Below are 14576 nucleotides of genomic sequence, written 5' to 3' on the forward strand. Positions count from 1 at the left end.
TCGATAGGTATTTCCAACTACTACAATATGCAAAAGTTAAAACACTTTGTGTTAATAGTTTAGATGAACATTTCTTGCATTAGAAAATAATTAATAAAATAAGTCATTGATCATATACTATTATAAATCTTTGGTAAGAGAGAGCTGTAAAACCTAGCATTCAACAACTATAGAAATCTTTAGTAATTTCACTCATAATAAAATATAATATAAACAATTACAAGACTAGTAATCTTTTAGTCTTTTGCATTTTTTATAAGACGAAAGTAAAATAAGATAATTTTAAATGATACATCAACTAGATAGAAAGCAGGATTGGATTCTTGTTAATACATTAGTTTTCATACTTGTTTGTTGCTTAATATTATGCAGAGTTAACAAGCGTAGTCAAAACAATATAACTTGAGAGAACTTACTAATTAATTAGGATGGTGCTCATGCAAATTACTAAATATTTTAGTAAGTAGTTTCTATAGCTACAAAAATTTATGGTGCATTCTCTAGGTTCTATAGCTGTTTCATAGCAATGTATTCTTCTGTTTGATTAAGACACAGGAAAAGCCGTGATACCAACGCAAACATTCTCTATTCATTGAGAAAAACATTAAAGAAGAATTTGAGTAGAAAAACATTAACGAAGAATTTGAGTAGAAAAACATTAAAGCATCATGACATTGGTTGTAGTGAAAAAAAAAATACAAGGTTTCTTCACAACAATACCGATCCCTATATCAAACTTTCTTCCTTTGTTCAATTCCATTCTTCAGGAGTATGCAACTTGCCATGTAATGAACATGAGCTTGAATCCACGTTAGACATTCTCTTGTCAAAGGCACAACCTAAGATCCAAAAGAAATTAGGTTAATAATAAAAACCATGTTGATACCAAAGGCTGAACAACTTAAATTCTAGGAAACCTACCAGAAAAGTAAAAATATTGACAGAATTCATGTTTTTAGTTGCTATACAAACAATCTGTATACATTTTAATGCCTCCGAGATGATGCTTTTAATTATCTTCATAGAGTCAACTCATTCATGTCGACTTCTAATTTTTCAGGTTGATAAACATCCTCTGAGAAGATGAAATGCTTAGTTGCACCAAACATGCTGGCTATATTCAGAATTACACTCTCATACGAGTAAGTTGGAGGCATGGCAGGCATCGGAAGAGCAGGGACACATGTCGGAAGGAATTTGTTCTCTTTGTAAACTGGTGCATATAGGGTCAACACTTCATGACAAAACATGAATCTGAACAAAGTGAAGCAATCTTGGCATAAGAACATAAGAGTTGCAAACTTAAAAACACAATTCACGTGAATAAAAATGATTTAATAGCCTCATGATGTAAAAGTAAGTCAACGATCAAGATATTTACAACAGAAACTTTGTGTATCAGTTAAGATCTAATGATTTTAGTTGAGAATATTTATAAGTCTTCCTGCGCAAACAACAGAATTTGCGTACACGGGCAGAGTCAGACTAACTTCGAGTTATCCATTGTTACAACCAAAAAATATGGCAGCCCAAGATTGAGTTTGGATAATTTGAAAAGGTAATTCAAGTGATTTAAAAACTGTTGAGTAGTGTACTGTGCTCTCACAAAATAGAAGGAACCTAAAACATTCTTCAATGAAGCATGACAGCACATTAAATCAAAGTCAAATGTTTAACAACATTGATGATGATGTATTGAATGTGTTTAATAACAATGGTCTCCAAAATCTTCAAAATCGTGATAAATCATCAACAAAACAAAAAGAATTAACAAATACCAACAGAAACACAAGAAAATAAAAGTCACAATGTGCCACAGATGGCATGGTAGTACAGTTTGGAACAGCGAAGCGAGAGAACTATATGGCAGATAATATAATAATAATACATATCAGAGCAGGAATCAAGACAAGTTTTACCTCAAAATAAGCCTCCTAATGAAGGGATCACCTAAAACCTGCCCCCAAACAGGATTAAGTGTGTCTGATATTGCCAATGCTAGCCCCCAGGTATTTAGTGAAGTTGTGAGTATCGTTTCAGCTTTGTTGAATGTGTCCTATAGTCAAATTTAAGTTGCTGAGCATATTAACTTTCCACTTCCAGCGAATGAAAAAATACTTTTTTCTTAAAAATGGAACTTGCTAGCATGAAGGAAGAGGGCACTAATTACAGACCACATCAATATCAGTGTCTGAAAGTCCAATCAGAAGACAGAAAGCTTGCAGCGGAGCTGTAAGAAACATGGTGAATAGGCTCCCATTTGGATGATGTGAGCAGTCAGACACAGCAGGAGAACAGCTTGGTGAAAGGAGCATTGCAACTGTCTCTCCCTTTTCTGCGTCTGCTATGACCTGCATATTTTGATGAATTACTTTTAAAATGCCACAGAGTAATCACAGCATGCAAAGAAGGAAAATTGTATCAATGACCTCTTCCAGACTAATGAATATTTTTCCATTACACAATTCCTAAAACTAACTTGAAATACCCAATTGTATCAATCGTAGCAATGAAATAATCACATAGGTATACATGTGCTTGTCAATACCAGGTTGCGGCACAAATTGCCAGCACTAAAAATGCAAGTATAGTGGTATAGCATATAGCAAGACCACTATACCAAAGATTATGGATGCAAGATAAACAATTATTTGTTCATGTAAACGCAAGTTGTATTTGTTCGTTGTGTAATTGGTATGTGATTAGAACCCTGATAGAACCACACGATAAAACCTAGCTATAATAGCTGGAGAGCCCAAAGCCTTATTATTAGAAACACTGCACTAGAATTCCATGCTACCAATGTGGGACTCAAGCAGTTCCATACCTTATTAGAAACCCTAAACTAATCATAACAGTATACTATTGCTAAATTGTAAATAATCACTTGGGAAAATCGTTTCATTTTTAAGTTTGCTGGCAATGCCATTCTCAAATAAAGTATCGGGAGATTCACAAGGACAAAAAATAACAGAACCATTGGCTTTCCTATGGACCATGCTGAAGGTTTCAGAAGGGCCGAAGTAGCCAAACCAAGCCCCAGGATAATTTCGAATACCATTTAGGGACGACACTAGGTATTTGCGTTCATATATAATAACTACCTGTTACCAGCTTTCTTCTGAAAAAATAATTATATTGTTACCAACCGGGTACCCACAGATTATTTACACCCACAAATAGCCACAATAGTCGATATTGTTTTAAAATTTTAAATAAGATATTAAAATTATTCATTAAAATATTAAAAATTGATTTTAAATATAGTTCAAATAAAAGTGCATTACAAAATATAAGTTCAAATAAAATTAGTCTTTGTAAGAAAATTCAGATAAGTTGCACCACAAAATATAAATTGTAATAAAATTAATCTCTTTAAAAACAATTTAATTCTATAGGTTTAAATAAAAACATAAACCTATAAAATAAAAAATAAACAATTATTTAATTATTAATATTTTCCACACCAATAATTTGACTTTGATGATTATAACAATATTAAAATAAAAATCATTAACAATGAATAACAAATATTTGAGAGATAAATACCATGATACTTATCATACCCACGTCATCGACAATTGAATAATTAAAAGATACCAATTTGATATCCATTGCATATTTTATCTACAGATATCTTTGGGTTAGGATTACTCTGTAGCAGTTCGTACATAACTTTTGTAATACCAAGTAAACTGTCGTTTTCCATTAGTTATTTGACAGCTGTACATGTAACTAACTGAGTTAGTAACTGACAGGGGTTAGTATTTATAGATGCATCGTCTGTACAACTATATAAATACCTGATCATTCATTGTTTGTAACTGAGAATTCATTTTTCCAGAATACAAAAACATTTTTCTAAATTATCTATCAACTCTAACATGAGTACCAAAGGCAGTAACTCTAACCCTATAGATTCTAACAAGAATCCTCCGCGGCCATTGCATGCAAAACCTATACCTTCCCCCTAATTATTAGGTAAAGTTAGCATATATAAATACTATAGATACAAGTATTAGATACAAAAACTTATTTGAAACAAATTTGATTCGATAAATATATAGAGTATCTGAGGCTTGCCTTAAACGCGTTGCTGTTGTCATTATCAATGACTAAAAGAAGTGGTCTTCTAGTAAATGGTAGAAAGTCAGAAGGATATATGCAGTTTGATCCTGAAAAAGGACTGGGTTAAAGTATTCTGCAATTCCAACAAAAAAATCATGTGACATGAACACTGGAATTATCATCTTTATGCAAATTTATGGGCTACAGACTCATTGAGATATTACAAGAATTTTTTCAATGTATACCCAAGATCATAATTAATCTCTTCTAATCAATTTGCTTGGACCTATTTTCGAAAAAATTGATAATGACTTAAGGCTATTTATGAACGGAGCTGATTTTCACGAATACTTCTCACTCTATGCATATGGTTTTAAAAATGGACCCACAGAAAGCATCTGTACAAAATATGTCACGAACCAATTATGCTAAAAGCTTATGCAGTTAGCTAGGGGACTATTGATAGTTTTGAATAACACATTCCATAATGTGGCAGGCACAGACATGGAATATTTACAATTTCTATTAGTTATTAAGAATACAATTGATATGGATTCAACCACTACCTACTTGGTTTCAACCCTGTCCATGTAATGTGTATAATCTGCAATTTGCAGAGAAATAGTGTCTTCTGCATTTCCAACGCACTGATCGCTATCACATGGAGGATAGTAGCACCCATGCCAGAAATATAATTTTACTGAAAAAAAAAAGGATCAGGACTTATGGTTGGCCAATTTCAAAACAACCCAAAGGCCTCCTTCGCTTCCAGTGCTGTGGTAGCAACCTTAGCTCTAAAACCATTTCCAGTGATCTTTTTGGTGAACCACAAAATCAATGTTTTTTCATTCTTGTTCCTTCCATTTTGTAATTTTCCCTCCTCTTTCCAAACATTCTTCATCTAGTTCATGCTCTGTCTTTACAGTTCTTCATTTCATGTTTTTATCTCTCCTTTTTATGAATATTATTTTCTATTTGGTGCTATAGTTTTTTTTACAGTTCTCTCTTTTTAGAATTTCATAACCAATTAATCGTTCTCAGGTTTGCTTAAAAAACCTTGTTCCCAATTATTTTTCACTTACAGGACATTGTCAAGCACCAAAAACTAAAGCAATGCATCCTCAAGCTCTGTTAGTAATACTAGGAGGAATAGGATGGAAACACTGCACATTTGTCAAAGCAAAAAGAAGATATTTTGTGATTACGGAAAGAAGATTGTGAAAGAAGGAATTACAAGCGAAAAACAACAGTTAATGGGAAAGAACGGAAATGCTGCAACTTATGCACAGCCTACTGATTCTATCACTTTATATTCTGCACTGAGTTGACTTATTTCATTTCCCCTTTAACTGGTTTATCCGTTAGAGAAATTGCTCAGTGTCATTCATTGTAATGATATCCCACTCCCATTGTCTTCTAGAATATGAGAATGAGCATATTATTGGCTAGAACATGTTATGAACACCACAACTGAAGCCACCTTCAATTGCATGAGGTAAATTTGTGTAACAAAGGGTGCAAGGATGGTTATTTATTGTTCCTTGACATTATACATATAAGGCAATACAAGAATGGAAGTACACAGAAGTTATACCTCTCTCTCCATGACAACCAAGGTGTATGCAACCAGATTCATTCTGAGGAGAACTACAATATCCTGCATTTGATGTTGAAAAGACAGAGTTCATCTTTACCTAAAGGAATTTAGTTGACATAAGAAGTATGACAACCCTATAAATTTATATTCTTATATTCATAGTTGACAGTCTAACCTGAAGCTGACAAATACACAAGGAGAATACCATCAGAAGGAAGCTCCTCACATATTGTGGCAAGAACCTAACCATGAAAAGGAAAACCCAAATCATATCTGGAAATCCAAAAAAATAAACAATATTGTAAGAAGTGGTCATTCTAATGCTAAATGTGAACCCTTATTAAATTACTTGCAGATAATTACAAAGAAGCAGAGGTCCAAATCTATCACATTTTTACCCAGAACAGATGATCTGATACCCTGATCCCCCCAGGATAATTCCAGCCATCGACCCTAGTAAGTTCCTCAATTAGCTGCTATAATAGTGTAGCTATGAGATGACTTCATCAATTATTCAATTTCACAAGCTTGGGAAGCCCATATCAAGGACAAAGAAGAATTTCTAATGCAAATGAAAGTGTAATTTACAACTATTAGACTATTCGTCCAACAGAAAAGCAGTTTTATGAGTAATAAGCTACTAATATTACAAGCATTTTTGGACTTCCAGCATTTAGGATGAAAAATCATGGTCCAGTTAGATCATATAATTTGTCTGGGACCTAAGTTTGCAAAACCGTTTCAAGGGAATTGCACTTTTAATATGCAGAGAGAATATAAAGATTTGCTATTATTACCAATCACTTAATAAGCAGAGTCGGGAAATCTCAATGAAGATGTAATTTGTTTAATGTGTAACATGTAAGATGGAGAGTTTCCAATGGCCTTATATCAACAAGGAACAATGGTCTGCAACCAAATACCACCTTGCCTCCTTCGATAGATGTTATACATTGATAAAGTATTCTCTACTCTATCTTTTATATCAAACCCCTGAACTTGTGGCAAGAATGGCTTATATTCATACTTACAGCTATAAAATGTGTCAGTGCAGGACGGTATAATACAGCTTTCCGTGGATTTGCTGGTAAAGTAGGGTCAGCAATGTCTTGGATGTAACTAATGCGACTAGTCCCAGTAGCCCCATTCTGACCAAGTTTTGAACCACTGGACTGGTAAAATAAGCCACTAGGTTCCCACTCCAGACATTGAAGCATCCTAAAAGTGTCCATCGTGAGCTCTGAATACTTTACCTGTTCAGAAATGATAGTTGAAAACAACATGAAAGATCATAAAATTTTGCAGAATATTATAGTAGCAGTAGAAAACTACCTTGTGATTTTATCATTTTCAACAAATTGTTATTCTATACAAATGAACCAAAAGAATCACGGATACCAACCTCATTTTGATGGAAGCTACTTAATACAGCATCTCGTAGTTTCAAATGTCGCTTTGTAATGGCTGCAGGAACATGTGGCAAGGTATCAGGATGAGGGTCCAAAACTAGACTATATCTTAAGGGCCTGAGATTCATAAAAGCAGTGTCAGCTTTTAAAAATCTGACTATTTCTTGAACCACCAGCTTCCATTCTTTAAAGTCACTTTCCTGTAACCAAATTGTTTGAAGGTCACTTCCAATACATCTGCAAATATCAATCTATCAAAGCATATTCTGGGTACAGGACAACATCATGTTTTGCATGGAACACTCCCATTAGCAGTCTAGTATAGTTAATCTGTAAGAAATATGCAGTAAATGATCTACCTCCATGATATAAATGTAAATAGATATCTAAGGCTATATTCAAAGAACAAATTCAATGCATAGTAGCAGGCACTAAACAACCACTAGCATGCGGGATGGAACCCAACTATTCAGAACATGCAACACCTTTACTTCATTTGCAAAAAATAAAATAAAAATCAGATTGCTTAAATACAACGGTTCAAATATAATGGGAATGAAATTATATTTCAATGAACTATACATGAGAAAATTAACATGGACAAACCTGGAATGCTCTCTTGCATTCATCAACTAATACTTTAAGCTGATTAACCAATTGCTGTACCATTTCCCTCCGATTCAAAACCAAACACACCATTATGAATCTAGCAAGAAACCTCAATTGTTTGTTTGCAATATTCACATCCTGAAACATTCCCTCCTTAAAATACTCCCGAGTCAATATGGCCTCATAGAATATATATGACTCTGACAGATAATTTGCATCACTTGTTTGCATGTACTGCCCAAAATACAGTTGCCCAATGCGAGATGCAATCTCACCAATTTCCCATCTCCTAAGCCCAGCTTCAACTAGCTTCTGCCGATTCTCTTGCTGAAACTTCCATAGCTGTGTGTAAACCTTGAACACCTTGTAAAAGTATGTATCATGCCTACAACAAAGCCACATGATTAGAAATTTTGCCTTCAGATATCAAGCAAAACGCAGAGGTAACCTCTCAATATATTTGTGCACTTTAAACATATAAAAATTAAGCCTAAATTACAATTTTAATCCTACTTTACTTCCTGATTCACGATTTTAGGCCCATATATATATATATATATATATATATATATATATATATATATATATATATATATATATATATATATATATATATATATATATATATGTTTTATTTTAGTTCCCGTATATTAGAAATCTGCAACTTTGATGCAATCTTCAGTTTTACATAGGTTTATTTCATTTTCTTAATTTTTAATTAAATAAATAATTACTTGATTACCTTAAATGCATATGCTAGGACTAGAGTTCAATTGAATCAAAATAAACAAAAATAAAATGTATGCAGAATTAAGGATTATATCAAAATTGCTGGCTTTCTAAAATATCGGAAACAAAATTATAAAAAAAAAAGGAATAGGGGAACAAAAATCATCGAGCAGAAATTAAAGGAGACCAAAATTTTTAATTAGCCAAAAGTTAATTATAAACAATATCATTGTTAATTCCCAATTGATTAACCAAAATCATGAAATTCTTATTTCTGACCACCAATGTAAGGACTAACTGTTAAGTAATACAGAACAAAAGAGAAACCCAACCCAATTCTTCCGCAAGTGTTTGTACACTGAACTCCTTATAAAACTATGTACAAGTATCATATTCAGTCAAAAATAAATGTATCAACAGTCATACCTGAGTCCAAATCACACAAAAAATATAGCATTTGGAGGTCAACAACATTTCAATATTGCTTTCAAAATTTCAGTACAGGAAACAATAAGTTTAAGGCTCAATTCCAAATGGGCTCATGAACAATAATTGGATAGAACTTCCACACATTTCATTAAACAATTTTGCTTCTTGAAGAAAGGATTAGTGACAAAACAGGTGACAGAGGATAGTACTGCTTTAGTACTTGCTCGAGCACCATGTTAAGAAGAGAGAAACCAAAAAGGAATACAATGAATTTTGTGTGTTGGGTACACACGAGTATTCTTATTTATACTGAAGAAGAGATACAATCATACAATAATAATGAACAAAATCAATATCTAATAATGGAAAATATTTTGTAAGATATTTCCCTATTAAATCTATCATATCTACGTATTTAGTGCAATCAAATCATATCTCTAATACAATCAGTGAACTGTATTCTGTTACTGTTTAATGATCCAACTGTCATTCTGTCAGTTACTTGTCTGTCATTCAGTTAGATCTATATCAGATCTCATCACTTTGTACATTGCTCTATATACAGAGCTACTATGTATTCTCTGCAGAAATAGTTTCTATCTCTCTATACTAACAAAGAACAACACCAAAAGCGCTCATGAAACTATATCTAAGTCCTGTGAATATTATTCCTCAATCTAGGGACACGACATAAAAACCTATTTCTGGTTTTCATTCCATAGTGCAGAAAAAATCACATTACTTTCAATTACATTTACAAACCACACCATTAAAGTGATAATGTCAACTCCCAATGAACTCATGATCTAAACGAAATCTTCACTCTCCAATATAGCATGCACGATAAATCCTCGAATGTCTTTAGTTTGTCTTAGCTTCAAGGCCTACCTCTCAAAAATATCATCAAATAACTATTAATTTTTCCTTTCACCCTCTCTTTCCCTTGTTTCCCATCAGTTGTGAGGTTTTAGAAAACAGTCTGCAACCACAATTTTAGCCTTACCACAGAGGTTGTTCGGACACAATGCAACTGCATCAACAACATTTACCGGAAATTTCACACAATAATAAGAATCACAATGAAACCACAACCAGAATTTAAAACCTTACTTGTGACAAATAAACAAATAATACAATGAAACAATCCACCCATAAAACTAGAATCACACCCACAAAAGTGTGTTGCAAATTAAAACATACTAATCTCAAGGTTCGCTCCCAATCACTCATCCTCACAATCAAAACCATACTTCCAAGACAGTGTGCGCAATAAATCTTAACATATCTTAGCCCCAAGGTTCACCTCTCTTATAAAGTGGATTCAAGTCTAACTCAACCTACAAAACCTTGCAACCGTTTGCACTCACCATATCTCTAGTCAATCTGGAATTCCCAAGATCTTTACAAATCATCAAATAACACCTCCTTACCACACTAACTTTACCCAATTCTTTCATCCATTCTCTCTCTTGTTTCTATCAGATTGAGATTTCAAAAGACACTCCGCAAAAGTTATTTTGGCTACAACTTTAAGGACTTTGGACCCATTGCAACCGCGGTTTTAAAATACAGTTTAGAACCGCGACTTTGGCAGCAAGATCAAGGTTTTTGGGGCCACTCTAACTGCATCAGCAACATTTGTAGGCAATTTCCCGCCAGGTTAAAAATCACAAATAAACCACAATCACAATATAAAACCTTACATGTGACAAATAAATAAACAATAAAATAAAATGAAACAATTAGCCCTAAATTAAAACATACCAAATATCAAGGTCAACTCCCAACGAACTCAACATCATAATGAAATCCTTACTCCCCACTGCGGAAGAAGGCATGCACGACAGGTCCTACTCAAACACCTTAGCTTCAAGGCTCGTTTCTTAAGTAAATAACCAAATAACTCCTCCTCATCACATTAACTTAACCCAATTCTTTCCTTCTCTTGTTTCTATGCGTGAAAGGTTTTCGAGAAACAGACGCAACCACAATTTCAGGCACACCACTAAATAAGGTTTTCTAGGCCCAATTTAACTGCACCGGCAACATTTGCCGGCAATTTCCCTCAATTTCAAGAATTGTGACAGAACCGCAAAATTTAAAACCGAAAACCTCCCCGTTACAAACAAATAAATAATAAAGCAAGAAACAAAGCATTCGACCTAAGACCTAAAAAACACGCAAAAGCTAGTCCTAGATCAAAACACACCAATCTCAAGATGAACTTAAAGTAGCAAACGAACGAGTGTAGTAACGAACGGAACCTGCTGCGCTGGTAAAAAGGAATGTCTCTGATTTTGGAGAACTTTTTGTCGGCTTTATCGGCGAGAGTCCAGAAAACCTCGCTCGCTGGGATACCCATGCTGCCGCTGCCGCCGCCGCCGCCGCCACTGTTCTGCATTTGCTGCTGCTGCGTAGACATCTTCCGCCGACGACGACGCCGTTTGGATTTGCCACACCAATCGATGGATTGTGATGACAACGCTAACGCGCGCACACACACGTCTGAAAGAAAGAACTACACAAACAAACTTCTTCGCTCAGTGATGATTGTTCCCACATTCAGCTTTTGGCTTTTTTCTCAACGTTTCTTTACTTTTTACTTTTCTTTTCTTTCTTTATTTTCTTTATTCGTTAAATTACTTTTTTGTCTTGATAAGTTTATTTGTCGAGTAATTTTAAATTGGTTTTCTAATTTCTTTGTCTCTTAGTTCTTGACTTTGTAAGAATAATTCAATATTACAATCCAATTTGGTTATTTTTAAACATGTCCCTTCATATTTGTTATAGGTCAATCTTATTTTTAATTTTAATTTAATTTTAATTTTTGTAAAAAATGGAATAATATTATTTATTTTAAATTAAGACTTAATTGATTCGATGTGATAATATTTTTATTAAAATTAACATTTTTATTAAATATTTTTACAAATATTTAATAAAAATGAAAATGTCAATTTTTGTAAGAATATCACCATAAGATTTGTACAACATGAAGTATATTGAGTCTCAATTTAAGGAAACTAAAAACATATATTACTTCATCTTTTACAAAATTTGGGACTAAAATGAAACTAAAAACATATATATAGAACTAAATTGAATCATGTTAACACATGACACAATAGTGAAATCAATGGCGGAACTTGGACACAAAATTTAGGGACGCCAAATTAAATGTTGCATATAATTTTTTTTAATTAGAAAAAAAACTTTTTATTTATTTTTCTTCATTTCCTCTACTTAAAACAAGTACACATTATAGTAGAATTCAAAAAAATATCACTATCATTCGTGATTAATATCATGATACCAAACCATGAATACCATTTTGATAAGTCATTTGTACCTCATCAATTTGATTTGTTGTGTATTGTCAAATTTAAGGACGTTTTTTCTCGGATCGCGTTTTAATAAATTTTTAAATTCATTATATGTAACTCTAGGAACTTTAGAGATTTGTTTTTCATTGTCTTGAATTTTGGATGCTCATGAAATTTCTTAAGTTTAGTTAATGTAGATGCATTTTTTTTTCATCTTTATCACAAACCTTTCTCTCTCCAAAAAAAAATCAATTCTTTTACTTTTTATCATAATCTTTCTAATATAAATTTATCACCTCCCACCTATTTAAAAAAAAAGATAAAATTTATATTTACAATTTACAATTATCATAATGCAAAACATAACAAAACTCATACAACTTTAATTAAATAAGCAACACTGTATAAATTTAAAACTTAAAAAATTGACTATAGGCAGAAAAAACATAAAATCCTTAAATTTCATAATTAAGGGTTATAATAATTTTGGAAAAAATTATAATTAAGGTTCATACAAATTTCATAAAAAAATTTATAAAATCATAATTAGGGTTTATACTAATTTGGGATAAACTTAATTTGGAAGAAACATTCTAAAAAGAATAATAAATTTAACATATATAAATCATAATAAGATATTAACCTTGATATGTGAGAGATCATCTGAGAATTATACTTCAATCTCAATCTATGTATTCCCTAACCTCTATTTATCTCTTTGTATTTATTTCTTCTTACACACTTTCTTGATAATTTACATGATGAAAAGTTTTTATAACCAGAAAAAAAAAACTGTAATGTCTTTTATAAATTAATATCTCCATTAAACTTTTTATTTTATCTTTTATTATAATTTTTCATAACATAAACTTAATATAAATAATATATAATTATAATTTTAAAAAAAAAAAAAATATATATATATATATATATATATATATAAAATAATTTTCAAAAACTTTTGGGGGAGCGGTGGCTCCCCTGTGTCCTTGAGTAGTTCCGCCAATGAGTGAAATGCATGTGTAAAAAAAATCAAAAAACTACAAATTGACATTTGGTGTTGACTTTAACCTTGTTTAGTCAAACTAACGACAATGATTAAATTGGATCATTTAAAAAAAACAAGGACCAAATTGAGATAAGGAATATTTGACAAAATAAATATCTTTAATACATATTTTTATAATTTAAGTTATATTACTAAATTTACTTTCCAATATTAAATATAATAGTTTAATATATATATATATATATATATATATATATTAAAAAATTATAATTACTTTAAATTTTTTAAAATATAATTTTATAAAGTACAGATCTATAAGTTTATCAACTCATCCGGTTTAGACCTTATTAATCAATCAATAAAAAAAAAATCGAATTTAATTAAATAACAATTTTTTATCACGATCGCAGATTTTTTTAGAACTTTTTGTTGAAACAGATGTATTACGATCGCACTAAATAAAAATAAACGAGTTTTAACATCATTATAACTTTTGACATTTCAATTATATTAATATTTCAAAGTTTATTAATTATTTAATTTTGTATCATCACATTTAATTTTATTAAAATTAATAAAGAAAATGAAAATAAAACATGGAATTAGACCATACCCATAATAAATAAAAACTACACTTTACGTAAGATAGACAAATTATATTTATTACGAAAGAAAAAAGGTAAAACATAATCTTATATTGTTTTATTTTCATTTATTTTGTTTTGTTTGTTATCCTATTATTTAGGGAGAATTAATCAACTAGTTTCATGATTTTAGATATCACATCTAAGCATGTAAATGAGATATTTTTTTAGTTTTTAGTATGTTGTTATGGCTTTATCTAGCCACATATTCTTTCCTAATGAATATGAGTAAACATTTTTAATTCTTCTTCCACGTTCTAGAATCTCTATACACCTAATTTTTATAGTTGGTATCAGAGATCCGCAAGGGGCCTAGTAATCTAGCAAGAGAAGTGTGTCATCAGTTTTTTAGTGAGAGGAATTTTCCCGTGAGTAACTCAAGATGACAATCCCTGAATTCGTACAACCTTCCATCCCTAAGTTTGATTGGCATTACGATTTTTTGTCAATGAAAATAGAAAATTTCCTTCGAAATAAGGAGCTTTGGAGTTTGGTGGAGGATGGTATACCCACACTTGTACTTAGTACAAGTCCTGGTGGTGAGGCCCAAAAGAAACTATTGAGGAGGCTAAACTTAAAGATTTGAGAGTTAAGAATTTCTTCTTTCAATCTATCGATAGAGAAATTCTAGAGACTATACATGAAAAAGGCATATCCAAAGCAATTTGGACCTCTATGAAACAAAAATATCAGGTCTCTACAAGGTTCAAACGTGCACAACTCTAGGCACTATGAAGAGAATTTGAATTACTCATTATG

The 14576-nt window shown here is 31.8% G+C and overlaps 1 protein-coding gene across 2 annotated transcripts; it reads right to left on the minus strand.

The window, feature by feature from the left end:
• Nucleotides 1–564: 564 nt before the first annotated feature.
• LOC114167081 (protein SCAI) lies at nucleotides 565–11423 on the minus strand. Of its 2 annotated transcripts, none has more exons than XR_003600103.1 (11): nucleotides 11106–11423; nucleotides 7681–8068; nucleotides 7068–7274; nucleotides 6697–6918; nucleotides 5841–5907; nucleotides 5663–5725; nucleotides 4084–4175; nucleotides 2175–2351; nucleotides 1920–2056; nucleotides 922–1254; nucleotides 565–839 (listed from the first exon to the last, which is right to left on the minus strand). XR_003600103.1 is itself a non-coding variant. In XM_028052013.1 (11 exons), the coding sequence occupies exons 1-10, from the start codon at nucleotides 11261–11263 to the stop codon at nucleotides 1020–1022; spliced, it is 1746 nt and encodes a 581-aa protein (XP_027907814.1). In that variant the 5' UTR covers nucleotides 11264–11423; the 3' UTR covers nucleotides 565–839; nucleotides 984–1019. The 2 variants fall into 2 exon arrangements, 1 of the variants encoding a protein (XP_027907814.1); XM_028052013.1 differs by having other exon boundaries at nucleotides 984–1254.
• Between the last annotated feature and the right edge of the window lie 3153 nt (nucleotides 11424–14576).

Source organism: Vigna unguiculata, chromosome 10 (assembly GCF_004118075.2).
Source record: "Vigna unguiculata cultivar IT97K-499-35 chromosome 10, ASM411807v1, whole genome shotgun sequence".
NCBI classification, from domain to species: domain Eukaryota; kingdom Viridiplantae; phylum Streptophyta; class Magnoliopsida; order Fabales; family Fabaceae; genus Vigna; species Vigna unguiculata.